The sequence below is a fragment of the Halyomorpha halys genome, unplaced genomic scaffold (genome assembly GCF_000696795.3).
Source record: "Halyomorpha halys isolate HHAL.00 unplaced genomic scaffold, Hhal_1.1 Scaffold457.1, whole genome shotgun sequence".
Classification (NCBI taxonomy): domain Eukaryota; kingdom Metazoa; phylum Arthropoda; class Insecta; order Hemiptera; family Pentatomidae; genus Halyomorpha; species Halyomorpha halys.
This window is the reverse complement of record NW_027104717.1, coordinates 313,833-326,288: the sequence shown is the minus strand read 5'-3', so window position 1 is coordinate 326,288 and position 12,456 is coordinate 313,833. Positions and strand designations below refer to the sequence as shown.

The 12,456-nt window shown below is 32.0% G+C and overlaps 1 protein-coding gene across 1 annotated transcript in view; it reads left to right on the top strand.

Moving 5' to 3' along the window:
• Positions 1–12,456, top strand: part of LOC106682995 (protein O-mannosyl-transferase TMTC2) — a gene marked incomplete at its 5' end in the record, with an annotated part of 58,337 nt that overhangs the window by 38,747 nt on the left and 7,134 nt on the right. The window contains 1 exon segment of the mRNA XM_067053614.1: positions 11,832–12,010. Coding sequence (XP_066909715.1) covers positions 11,832–12,010 — 179 coding nt within the window.

The following is a 12,456-nucleotide window of genomic DNA, read 5'->3' as shown; positions in this document are numbered from 1 at the left end:
AGGGTTAGTGAGAAACTATTGTACTGCATTTTAAGAGGAGACTAAGAATAAGAAATATAAATGTTATAGATGAAAAAAAACCGTCTTGTCTGATGTCGAGGATCACCAGTTTTCGCATTGTCAGTAATTAGTGGAAAACGTAAGAGAACATCATTTAAAGTATCGTAAATTTTCTAAAATATGAGTCCTAATAGACATATTTACATTCAACAGTTCGCGAGATATAGCAACATTTCATAAGGAATACACTGAAAAATCATTAGATAGTGAATTTATTTTATGGATGTGAGGGTAGGATATTAGGGAGAGGGGAGAAGGGTTAGTGAGAAACTATTGTACTGCATTTTAAGAGGAGACTAAGAATAAGAAATATAAATGATATAGACGAAAAAAAAAACCGTCTTGTCTGATGTCGAGGATCACCAGTTTTCGCATTGTCAGTAATTAGTAAGTTAGTAGTCCTCAGTCTAGTTGAGACTGTATGTGTGTGTACCTTCTCCACCTGCCATAGAGATGTCTCTGCCCTCATCGAACTATTACACGTGACTATATTGTCGAATACCTAAAAAATAATTTATATGAATTAAATACTAGCGTTTTATTTTTTTATATCATTAGTCAGACCTGTTGAAATCACAGGAAAGAATACATATTGTTGATTTACCAATCTCGCTCTGTATAATTAAAAATGTTTGAGCAAACAATAGCTATACAATACCAAAGCAATGGCACACAGTCAACAATAATCTGTCCTTTACCGGGTTATTTATCCAATATTTATATTACATCTAATAAAAGATTGATTAGTATGGGTAGTACGCCAGGATGCAACCAATATATTCGAGCAGCACTGCTTGTAAAATAAAACATTTCTCTCGGCCTTCACGTGAGTAGGACAAGTCAATCTCACAGTGTCTCTCCTGCCATACTTCAAAAACGACAGCCAAATCGAATATGTATGGAAAAAAATTATGCTGTCTATTTGGTGGGATCAGCCTGGTGTCGTGTAGTATGAGTTACTCAAACTGAGCGAAACCATTACTGGCCATCTTTACTGAATACAATTAATGAGACTGAGCCAAGCACAGCTTCAACTAGAAAATATTAGTTCAAGAATAATAACAGGAATAGACGAGTCATTTCCTAAGTCCATTCTAGCAGGAAATTTTATAATAAGAGCACACTCGCAACAGGAGCTCACTCAATCGAACCGACACTACCGATTCCTTTAATCTCCTACTCTCCTATTACAATATAAAAATGTTCCTGCTAGAATTGATCAGTGGTGTCCCTCTTCCTCACCACTTCCATTTCATCCTCGCGTCACGAATTCAATTTACTCCGGTCCGCAGTTGGCAAAGAATTTTTACTTTAAAACGCGTCCATTACTACTGTTATTGTTAAATTTAATAATTAATTTGTGCCTATTATTTTCGTAGTATTAGTGTTTAATTTAATTACATTTATTTTATTTGTAATGTTTTCTTTAGAATGTTCGTTTATTTGGGAAGAATCATATGTGTTTTATTTTGTATTATGGTAATTAGTTAAGTCTGTAATTATAGTAATAATAAGTTAAGGTCTGTTAAAAGTTGCTAAGGCGTCGCCTAGTAACAGTCCGAGGATCATTTTAAGTCAGTTGTTGCTAATTAGTGCCAATTTTAGTTTCTAACCTGCCCTATCTGCGTTCGATATGTTTTTATTATCAATAGTTTGGACATTTTTAGTGTTTTAGTCGACATTGCAGTCCGGAACTAGACCTTTTCAGTGGTTTTGGCCTTTGACTTGAATATAAGTTGTTGCTAATTAGTCCTCTAGTATAATTCATTACCAGCCCTTTCTGCGTAGGTTATGTGTTTGTTTGGATATTTATATTGTGCATTGTGACTATTGTAGTGAATGCATTGTGTATATATTCGGATTATTAATTTTGAACTGTATAACAATCAGACCCTGCCTGTCCTCAATAAGTGCCAGTGTGGCCATTTTGGTTTTTTCACATCTTGACTGTTGATTGTGATAAATATATAATACAGTCCACTTTGTTTATGAATACAATTGTGGAAATTAGTTTAATTAAGGGATGGATAAAATACGTGTACTCATTAATTTTTGACCAGTTTGAGGGTTGCGGCGGTGTTCATAACTACCATGCGATGACCTACACTTATTTACATCAACATATCTTCTTCTTACCTATCGGAGTGAATCATCTTCTCTTCGGGACCACCATCCAGTATTTTTTTTTATTTTAACAATTTTTTGTTCTTATTTTATTGTTTATATTCTATTGATGGCCTCACCAAATAAATGTTTATATCGGAGTATTTTGTTGTTTTCTTCTATAAAGCTTCCTTTCAAAAAACTCGGTCGATTCTGGTGCCTTTAACAACTACTCTAGACACGATAAAATTATTCTCTTACTCGATAATGCTCGTCTGCAAGTTTCGGTGCCAGTCAAAACCTCTTCCAATTATCTTTTGTTCCTATCGATGTCATATAGTCGATGGACCATTTTTTCTGAGCAGCGCTTTTCATCATATGAAGATACACAAAACTGTCTCGACACATGGACAGCTTGTAAAGATTAAAAGGTTTTCCAAAGTTAAACAATAAGAAGACATCAATATTATAAGCACTTGGGCAACAATAATTTTATGTTTAATGCCGAAAACCCGACAAGTATCATAATTGGTTCTCGCTCTCTCCTTAAATCTATCCCAGGACCCCCCAACCTTATCCTAAACAATAATCCTATCTCATTCCATACGTCATTTAAAAATATTAGAGTCACTTTTGACCAAACTTTATCCTGGAAATCACACATTACCCAAATTTCCCGTCGAACTATAGCTATCCCGAAACAATTCAGTAGAATCTTTTATCTCCTTCCACTTAAAACCCGTCAACTCTTAGTTTCCTTTTTTGTTTTCCCCCACTTTGACTATGGCAGTCTGGTATATGGTGGACTCTCGGGTAATCTCGAATCTAAACTTAAACGTCTTATGAATTACGCTGTTCTATTTATTTTCAGGAACACCAGAGATATGCACATAACTCAGTATTATACCGAGTTAAAGTAGCTAGCTATCTATCCTTCCAATGGCAGTATTTGCTGGCTTCCTTTCTATTCCAAGAAAACCTGCAATACTCAATCTAATCCCGTATTACCTTGCCTCGTTTATTTGTCATCTACCCTCCACCTCATCGAACTGTTGCGTTTAATAAATCATTTTTTACCCGAGGTGCATATCACTGGAACTCCATTCCCTTACATCAAGTACCAACACTTCCCTCGTTTAAAACCCTTATATTTCATTACATTTTACTTAACCAATCTAATCCGATACTATAATAGTACAGATGTGAACTAGTAAACTACCTTTCTATTTTGTTTTTATGTATTTAGTAAGTTAATTTTTATTTTTATTTTTTTAAATCTCTGTATCTAAAGTTATTTATATACAGTTTTAAGTGTGGCCACTCTGTTTTTGGCCAATATAATTACCTTATAATTGTTTTAAAGGTCCCTAATATGTAATAAGTATCTAATTCCTAGACCCAGAATAATAAACAATTTTTCATATCATTTCAAGTAAGTTGGAAATATATAATGACTAGTAATGGATAACTAGTAATAGTTTGATAAAAATGATTAATGTACAATTCTTTCACAATAATATTTTAATTTTTATTTGAAAATGGCAGAAACTATTCTGTATCCCTATATAATTGTTTTTTAATCAGAAGTTATTAGAACATCTGTGTTAAAATTTATTTAATTTTTATTATTGATCAATTCCGAAAATTTATTTATCTTCAATTGAACTTTGAAGTTTTTTTATTCTTTTTATGGTCCATATAAGAGAAAATAAAAGTGGTATCAATTCAAAGAAAGAGGAACAATTAACAAATAAAAAGCACTCAAATCAGTCGCTATTCAAATGATTTCTTTCCACTCCGTTCACAAAGTTCTCTCCAATGACGAAGATATCTAATTGAACAAAGAGATGTACAAGAGCTATTTCTTTTTCGAGACTGAAATAAACCACGTCCTGTAAAAAAGACCCTGTGGTCTTGGGCAATGCTCCGTGTTCCCATTTCACTAATTAACTTTTTTTATTATTTATTTTTACTTTTCTTGGTAAGTCCGTTATTTATTCGTTTTAATTTGAAAAGAGAGCCCTTTTTCATCCCCTTCCCATTAAAGCCATTATTGTAATTTAATAGATACGACCCATTATTTGTAAATACTCATGTATAATATATATCGTTGCAATTAAAACCATAAACTGGTATATAATAGACATTTTAGATGTATTAGCTTAGTATAATCAATATAATATACGAGACACTAAAAATTACTGTTGGTAGTTTATTTCTTATAAACTCCCTAACCACTCAAACCCTCTAGTTTCTAACCTTGTATCCTCTTCCAACCCTACTTCCTAACAATCCTCCGAGGCGCCTGAAAAGAAGATGGCCACGAGACCAGCTAATGTAAAATTTCATTAGATTTCTATCAATGGGTAGTTGCTCTACACGCATGTAACACTCCATTTTAACTAAGATCAAATTTACTGAATGTATTATGTAATATACAGTTGTAAATTTCAATAAAGATATTACAAAAAAATAAAAAAATATTTTTTTTCTAATGAACTTAAATTACAATTTAATTTAATCGAAGTTGTTACATTTAAAATATTTTTCCGAATAGTTCTTTTTAATTTTCATCTCAAAAACTTTAGGATTGGGAGTGGGTAGCTCATTTTTAAGGAAATGGACAACTAACTCCAAGGACCCGGGCTCGAATCTGGCTCTGGTATATAATTATTATCTGTTATGTGCATGTAGTTGAGTCAGCCCTGTGGGTCCGGGAGGCCTCTGAGATCCACCTACTTCTGAGAAGTGGGTGGTACCCTTCATTTGGTAAAAATCTGACGGACTTGCGTGATTCTGACTAAGTCACCTCCTTGCACAACCGTTAGTCTAGTAAGAGTACTTCCTTACAAAATACTACACACCTTACCCTTCGTAGGGTGTAATTGTAAAGAATTTTTTAACTTTTCAAGTATAAATTTTGATCCCAATGTATTATTAAATAAAAAAATCTGCATTCACCTTTATTTCTACACTATTAATTGTATCACCAAATACGTTTCTTCAGTTAAAATTAAAGTGGAAGCAGCAGTTTTTATTAAACAGCCGTTAATAAATTTTTTTTCAAGTAATATTTTAAAATAAAGATTCTGTTATGATAATTACTTCTTAATTTTAAAACTAAAAATAAAGTATTACCAATTATTTTATTTTATTTATTTTTTCTAAAACTTTTAATGAAATAATACATGTTGCCACACTGAAGGGCTATATATACTACACTATATATATACATATTAAATAAAAATTAGAATTACATAAATAATAATATTAATAAAAATACTAATTATTGTGAAATTTATTACCGATTTCTGACTTAGTAAATTACTTTTTTTTTTGCAATGACATGTGATAGAGCATTTTAACGAATTTTAATTACAACATAGATCTTAAAACAAAATTATCACTAAATAATTATTTATTAGTATATGTCATAAAAAAAAAAAAATTGAAATTATTACCGACACTGAGTGATAGGGATGTCTATGTATGTCTATTTCAGTGGAAGAATCATTGAGTGTGACGTTCTTCATCAACATCATCTGTGGCGCTACAACTCTTGCAGAGTCAAGGCCTCCTGCAACTTTGTCAGCCAGACAACCCCGCTGCTCTCCAATTGCTGATTCCCAAGATAGACCTGGCATCCGCTGCCACTCCATCGATCCATCGGAGTCGGGGTTTTCCTGCTCTCCTTGTCCCATAAATCCTTTCGCCCTGGAACATCCTAGGAATCTGATCCTGCGTCATTCTTAATACATGGCCTGTCCACTGAAGCCATCCCACTTTGATCACCCTTACAATATCCAGGTTCCTGGAGAGGCCTGCCTGTTCAGCATTTGTTCTCATCCTCCAGATTCCATCAGCACAAACCGGGCCATAAATTTTTCTCAATATTAGCCTCTCGAACCTTAGGAGAAGGCTTCCTGTGACAGGTCACATTACCCAGGGGTAATGTCCAGCATTCGGAGGCATAAGTGAGAACTGGTCTCACCAGGGTCGTATACAGCTGTATCTTTGTGTTTTGAGAAATAGCCCTGCTCCTGAAATGCTCCAGTAAGTCGAAATACCTTTTATTTGCGGACATAATTCTATGATGTATTTTTACTTGTATTCCAGATTTTAGAACCGCATTTTTGAGAGCCAAATTAAAGAGAAGGCATGCGAGGCAATCACCCTGTCTGAGTCCTTTGTGAGTTTCGAAGCTGTCAGTGAGCTCCGTTAAACATACACTGTGCATTGCACCTTCTTCAATGTAGCATTAATCAGATGTATCAGCTTTGGTGGTATTCCCATTTCTAGAAGTTCCTGGTACAGCTTGTTTCTTTTTGTGCTATCAAAGGCCATTCGAAAGTCTATGAACACGTGGTGTGTGTGTGGATATTATACCCTCTGCACCTCTCCAGAATGATGTGATGTTCTTGCCAAATTAAAAAAAAATCGTAGTCCACTAGTCTTTGATAAAATCCACAGACTTTGTATTGACTTTTTTTGAACTTAACTACTCAACATTCAGTGAGAGCTATTGTTTGTTTGGCTCAACGTTCACAAAGGTTTATCATTGAAAATAACTAAAGTCCTAATTATACCAACAATCTTTTACATTACTTTCTCCTAGAAAAAATTAATAAATAAATGGTTTTCGCCTATCTTATGAGCAGCTGATAAATAAACAGGGAACCTTATGCCATGTCATATTTATACATCATTATTATGTATTAAATATTATTAACTAATATTCATAGAAATATGTTTTGATATACCTCATAGTTAGTTTATGTTATAAGCGTATTTCACGTCAAATACAAAAAAATTAAATAATGTTAATATTATTGTCATTTAATTTAGAAACCCAAACGTATTTGTTTTAATTAATATAGATACATGACTAATATTTAATTTTAGTTTTAAAAAATTTAGATTTTTAATCTGTGTACTAACAAAAGGGAAACGCTACTAGCCACCACGATGGTTTCATTTGACTTCATTTAGACTTAAAAAAACAACACTGATTTAGCGATTCACATGTTTTAGATGTTTTTAAATTATTATTTTTTTCTATTAAAAGAAGATTAATAATTTTTTTTTCAAAAACGATCTTGAAATACGGTTTCATTTAAGTGAAAATTTACCTATAATTGATGCTTTAATGTTAATGAAATTTTTCGCAGCAAATCCGGATTTCTATTCTGTAGTGAAAAGCATTACATTTTATTTACTTAGTAAGTCTTTTGGAATATGCATATCCTCTAATGAACTTGCAGTTTGTATCTTGCATTATACTGACATCGAAGTGATATTCATAAGACAATAATTGTGGATCATTTCTAGCCAACTTTAAACAAATGTTTCTAGTTTTGACACTTGAATAAAAAATGAGGTGTAGATAGTTGAACGTAGATTAATGCTTGAAGAAGTTTGTCGGTAGGTGCGGTCAGCAAAGAACAACATACATAAATAAAACATAAAATAAATAATAACATTTAGGCATAAAATAAATAAATATGGTTTTGTTTATTTATGTTGTTCTATGCTGACCGCACCCCCCGACAAACTTCTTCAAGCTTGAATAAAAAATGTTTGAAGAGTCTTTATAGTCTCTATAGTTTTTATAGTATTTCTGCATTTGTGTACTGGTCAAGAATGATAATAAATATAACTCATAATTGATAATTGAAGCATGGAAATGGAAATCGCTGATAGAGCCAGAAATAAGAAAAATGAGATTTTGACGGGATAAGGTTGAAAAAACCAAAGCCAATCGACTGGTGACTGCTGGAACGTAACCTATCTAGAATGGTTTAGTTCCTAAAGCTGTATTTTTAAAAATTATTTAAGAACAAAAATTGTGGCCAGCTACCTGTTTTTTTTTTCTCAAAACTAGTTTTTGGCACATACATTCTTTTCCATTTCCATGCTTCAATTTCTTAAATAGTAAAGAAAGCTAAATTAATAATAATAATAAATTAATTAAAACACTACTTTCTAAAGCAATAATGATGATTCGCTTTTTTACCTAGCAAATTCAAATTGAATTTAAATGCGTAATTTAGAATTAAATAGCGATTTTATAAAAAAAAATAAAATAAAATAATAAATCAAGTGTATTATCATTGTCAAATAAGGGATACAAGGTCAGGTTTTTTCTTATATAGTATTATTCTGTTTTAATTGTATATTTTCACTTTTATATTAAAGCTTCATTTCAATGTTCAACGAATTTTCTTTGTAATACTTCTCGATCTTAGACTTATAATCGTATAATTATAACAAAACCATTGATGTATTGGTTGAACTATCGGGAGATCCGTTGAGAGTAGGTTCTTGTTAATTAGGTACTTTGGGACTGTACTTAGCTAAGCAGCTTAAGTCCCGATTCCTCTAACAGCCCACATCCACACAGTCCCAAAACTAGCTCACGACTGAAATCTACTTCTACCAAGTAGTCCTCACGAATTAACGCGATATCCAAATATAAATTTATAAATATGATATCATTCACGTTATTCCCTACATCGTTACATTAGTGAATGAAATAGTTCAGTTCTAATGAATCAACAGGAGAAAATAGAAAACTTATCAACAGCGTTCAGAAAAAAGAACAAATAGTTGTGACTGAAAAATATTACGCATTTTCCCACCAATAGTCAGGAGAGAAATAATACATTAATTGTATATTAATGTACCTATAACACTATAGATTTGTTAATTAATTATGCCACTATTTACAATAAATAAATAAACCTGTTTTACTACATACCGTGGAGAACCAAGGGTTCAATACCAATCTATCAATGCCATGGGTTCAATGCCAGTTTAGTACTGCACTTAACCAACCATAGATGAAGAGCCAGTACCCATTTAATATAACATGATAGGGTATGTCTGTCCGCAATTTTTTTTCCCAAAATATTTTGACAGGACATGGTTTTAACTTTGGACCTCTGGTATTTATTGGCGTATTGGTTTAATTCAGACAACTTTTCAGTACCCTTAAATTGAATTTACGTCTACTGTATTTTATCAATGAAATATTTTGTTAATAAGCAAGTTCCAATTAATTATAAAACTAAAATTTGATTATATGTTTTTGGGTGATATCAATGTTTTTTGATGTGTGGAAGTTTATTATTTTATCCATCAGATTATTATTTGTTTTTTAAATCCAAGCTTTATAATACCAGTTTTGTAGCTAATAATCAAGAAAATATTGCAAAGCTCCTAGGGTACTCATTTGATAAACTTATAATTTTTATTTGAAGTATCAAAAGGACATTAATGTATACAAAATATGTATCCTTAAGCAGATTCTACTTGGTCAATTGTAATTTGAGATAAAAGATTTTTTTTTCATAATACTTTGAATTAATAACTTGAATTTGAATAACTTTTTATTATCTTCAAAATCATCAAATTTTTACTTTAAAAAAGGATTTTTTTTAAATTAAAACAAAAAACTATTTTTGGAAAACAAATTGTTTTTTTTCTCGTCTTAACCGGTCCATTGGTTTTAATTGCCGTTATTTAAAAATATGTTCTAATATTATTATTTGATTGTATTTAATATCATTCGATCAATTAAGTAGTGAAATTAATATGAAGTATTCGGATTTATAATATATAAATATCGTTTTGTTTTTTTCGAAGACCTCAACTAATTTTGTAAAATTATTTCGGATAAAAGTAGAAATCCATAAAATAAGTAGAATTCTACATGAAATAAGTAGAATTCTACTTTTCTTAAAATACACTTAAAGAAATTAGACAAACTAGCTTCTTTAAGTGTTAGTTCCATTGAGGGTTGTTTATGCTTTCTTAACGTGCTAATTTATCATACTTTTTTGTTAGTAGTAATGTCACAGTTATTCGATTATAATATCATATATAATTATAGAGTCAAACCTTTCGGTACTATGTCCATTGAGTGTGTATAACTTTACAAAAATGATAGCATACCGATCAATATCTAGCTGAACTAAATGTTAGTTGGAAAAATGAACTGAAACACTATTTAGAAGCCGTGGTGAAAAAAAGAATGATTTTTTCCGGCTGACACAAGGCTTTGATCTCCGCTATGATTGAGCTGGAACCTCCGCCCCCTCCAACCGCTCACTGAGTTGTAAAGCCCACATCGCGGATTCCACAACAACTTCAACATTAATAAATGCCGTGGTCCCGATCAAAGATGTTGCTGGTGGAGTTCAAGTTTGGCTTGAATCTTTTAGGGTGGAACAACTTTGGCCCAGCCGCGGCCTCAACTCGTCATCGCATTTGAAAGAGCAACTGTCAGAGTCGTTTAGGCAAGTTTCCACCTACTTCCTCTGTTTCAGAACGGAAAGTTAGTCTCGTGAAGCACAAAGTTACTGTTCTTTTATAAATTCATCACGTTGTAATTTCAAAACGTATTCATTAAACACCGACATTTACTGTTGCCATACTTATTAAATTGGAGCGTGTGGCTCAGTGGTAAGGTGCTGTTCTACTAACTCAAAGGACTAGAGTTCGAATAAATATTGCTCGATTAAACTATCTTAAAGTCTCCTCTTCCCGCTTTAAACGAACATTTTAAAATATTTGGGATATACAGCTGATATCCCAATCCATCCTAACACTGTTCTAACATTATACTTTGATGACACATAAATCGACCAGTCTCAGAACCCAAGAGAAAAATAATACAAGTATTTTACTCCAGGTTTAAGTTTAAGAGTTGAAACTCATGACTCTGCTAAGCATAGTAAGGGGTTATAAAAATGGCGGCTCCAAAATATAAAATTTAACATTTTGAAAAAAAAAATACAGCTCTTATAAGTAAAAAAATATATTGTCAAAATTTTTCTTTTAGAAACTAGTTAAATTTTTACTGTACAAAGAATAAAGTAAATATCACTAAAAAGTAAATATTGGAGGATTTATGATGAATGCCCTCTAAAGTGTATTTGATTTCCGCAAAACCTAAAAATTTATCTTTTTTTCATTTAGAACTCCTCTTGCTTTAAACTAACCAAGACTTTGGAAAAATTAATAACAATTTTTTTATCGTATAGTCTATTTTATAAAGTATGAACTCTTGTAGTATTGCTTTATGTTCAGTAATTTCTAAGAAATGATTTTTATTTATGTAAAGGTTTTGTCCGAACATCTTGAAATCAATATTTTGTGAATTTATTTTGGTAAATATGAATATTTATCGTTAATACAAATTTTAACATCTAATAATTTCAGAGATATAGTTCTTGGCCTTTCGTTTTGCATTAAGTTCCTTTAAAAAAAGTGTATCTCTGGAACTAATGCATGTATTCAGCACTATCGGGGCTTATATTTTAGAAAAATTAGTTTTGAGTGTTGTAAATAATTTTAAGGATAGAGAGCTCCGAATGAAAAATTAATTTTTTTTAACGTTTTGAAACAGCCTCTATTACTTATTCATTCTAACTTTGATTAGATGAGTCTGCAGCTGTAACTAGTAACTGTATATAGTTTTTTAAAGTAATAAAAAATCGTGTAAAACTAAAAGAAGTTGGCCTCGGGACCTTCTAACTTAAAATAGTGATTAAAGCACAAGGTGTTTTTTCGTAAGATATCATATTTTCTCATTGTATTTTATCATGGAGTTTTAAATTTTAATATATAAATTCATTTATATACAACTAATACACGATGTGATTTAGGTCAGTTCCTCTCTGAGCGACAGCGGCACACGGAGGCAGCGAGCCTGTACCTGAAGGCGGCAGAGTTGGCCCCTGAGCAGTACGAGTCCGTCTTGGGGGCGGCCACTGCCCTGAGGCAGGCCGGCAGGAACCAGGAGGCAGAGCTCTTCTACAGGAAGGCGGCCCAGCTGAGGCCCAACGTAAGCCATATAATACAGCTTGAATAATATATATAACTTTTTATTATCAAGTACAATAAGATGTTAATATAAAAGGGGAGAAAACCTAGTTGGAAGGCCGTACTTAAAAATTATAATATTCAGTGCATTGCATAAAATAATTAATACTTATTCACAAAATTTTCCTATACTTACAAGCTAGATCGAGCCTGTAACTTTAAACAGATCTAAACAAATCCGAACACGCGGTCTAGATTCCTTAAAGGACACATTTCACACATTCCTCGGGGTGTGAAAAGTGTTGGCCAGTGTCAACCATTGTTTTTGGAACGAATATATTTAAGTACATAACTATAAATTATAAACTTTGTATATTAAATAAACAAATTAATTATAAAGTAAAAAACATGAATAACATCTTCAGCAAGATACATACCCTGTGCGTTACTGTCAGACTTTAACCACCT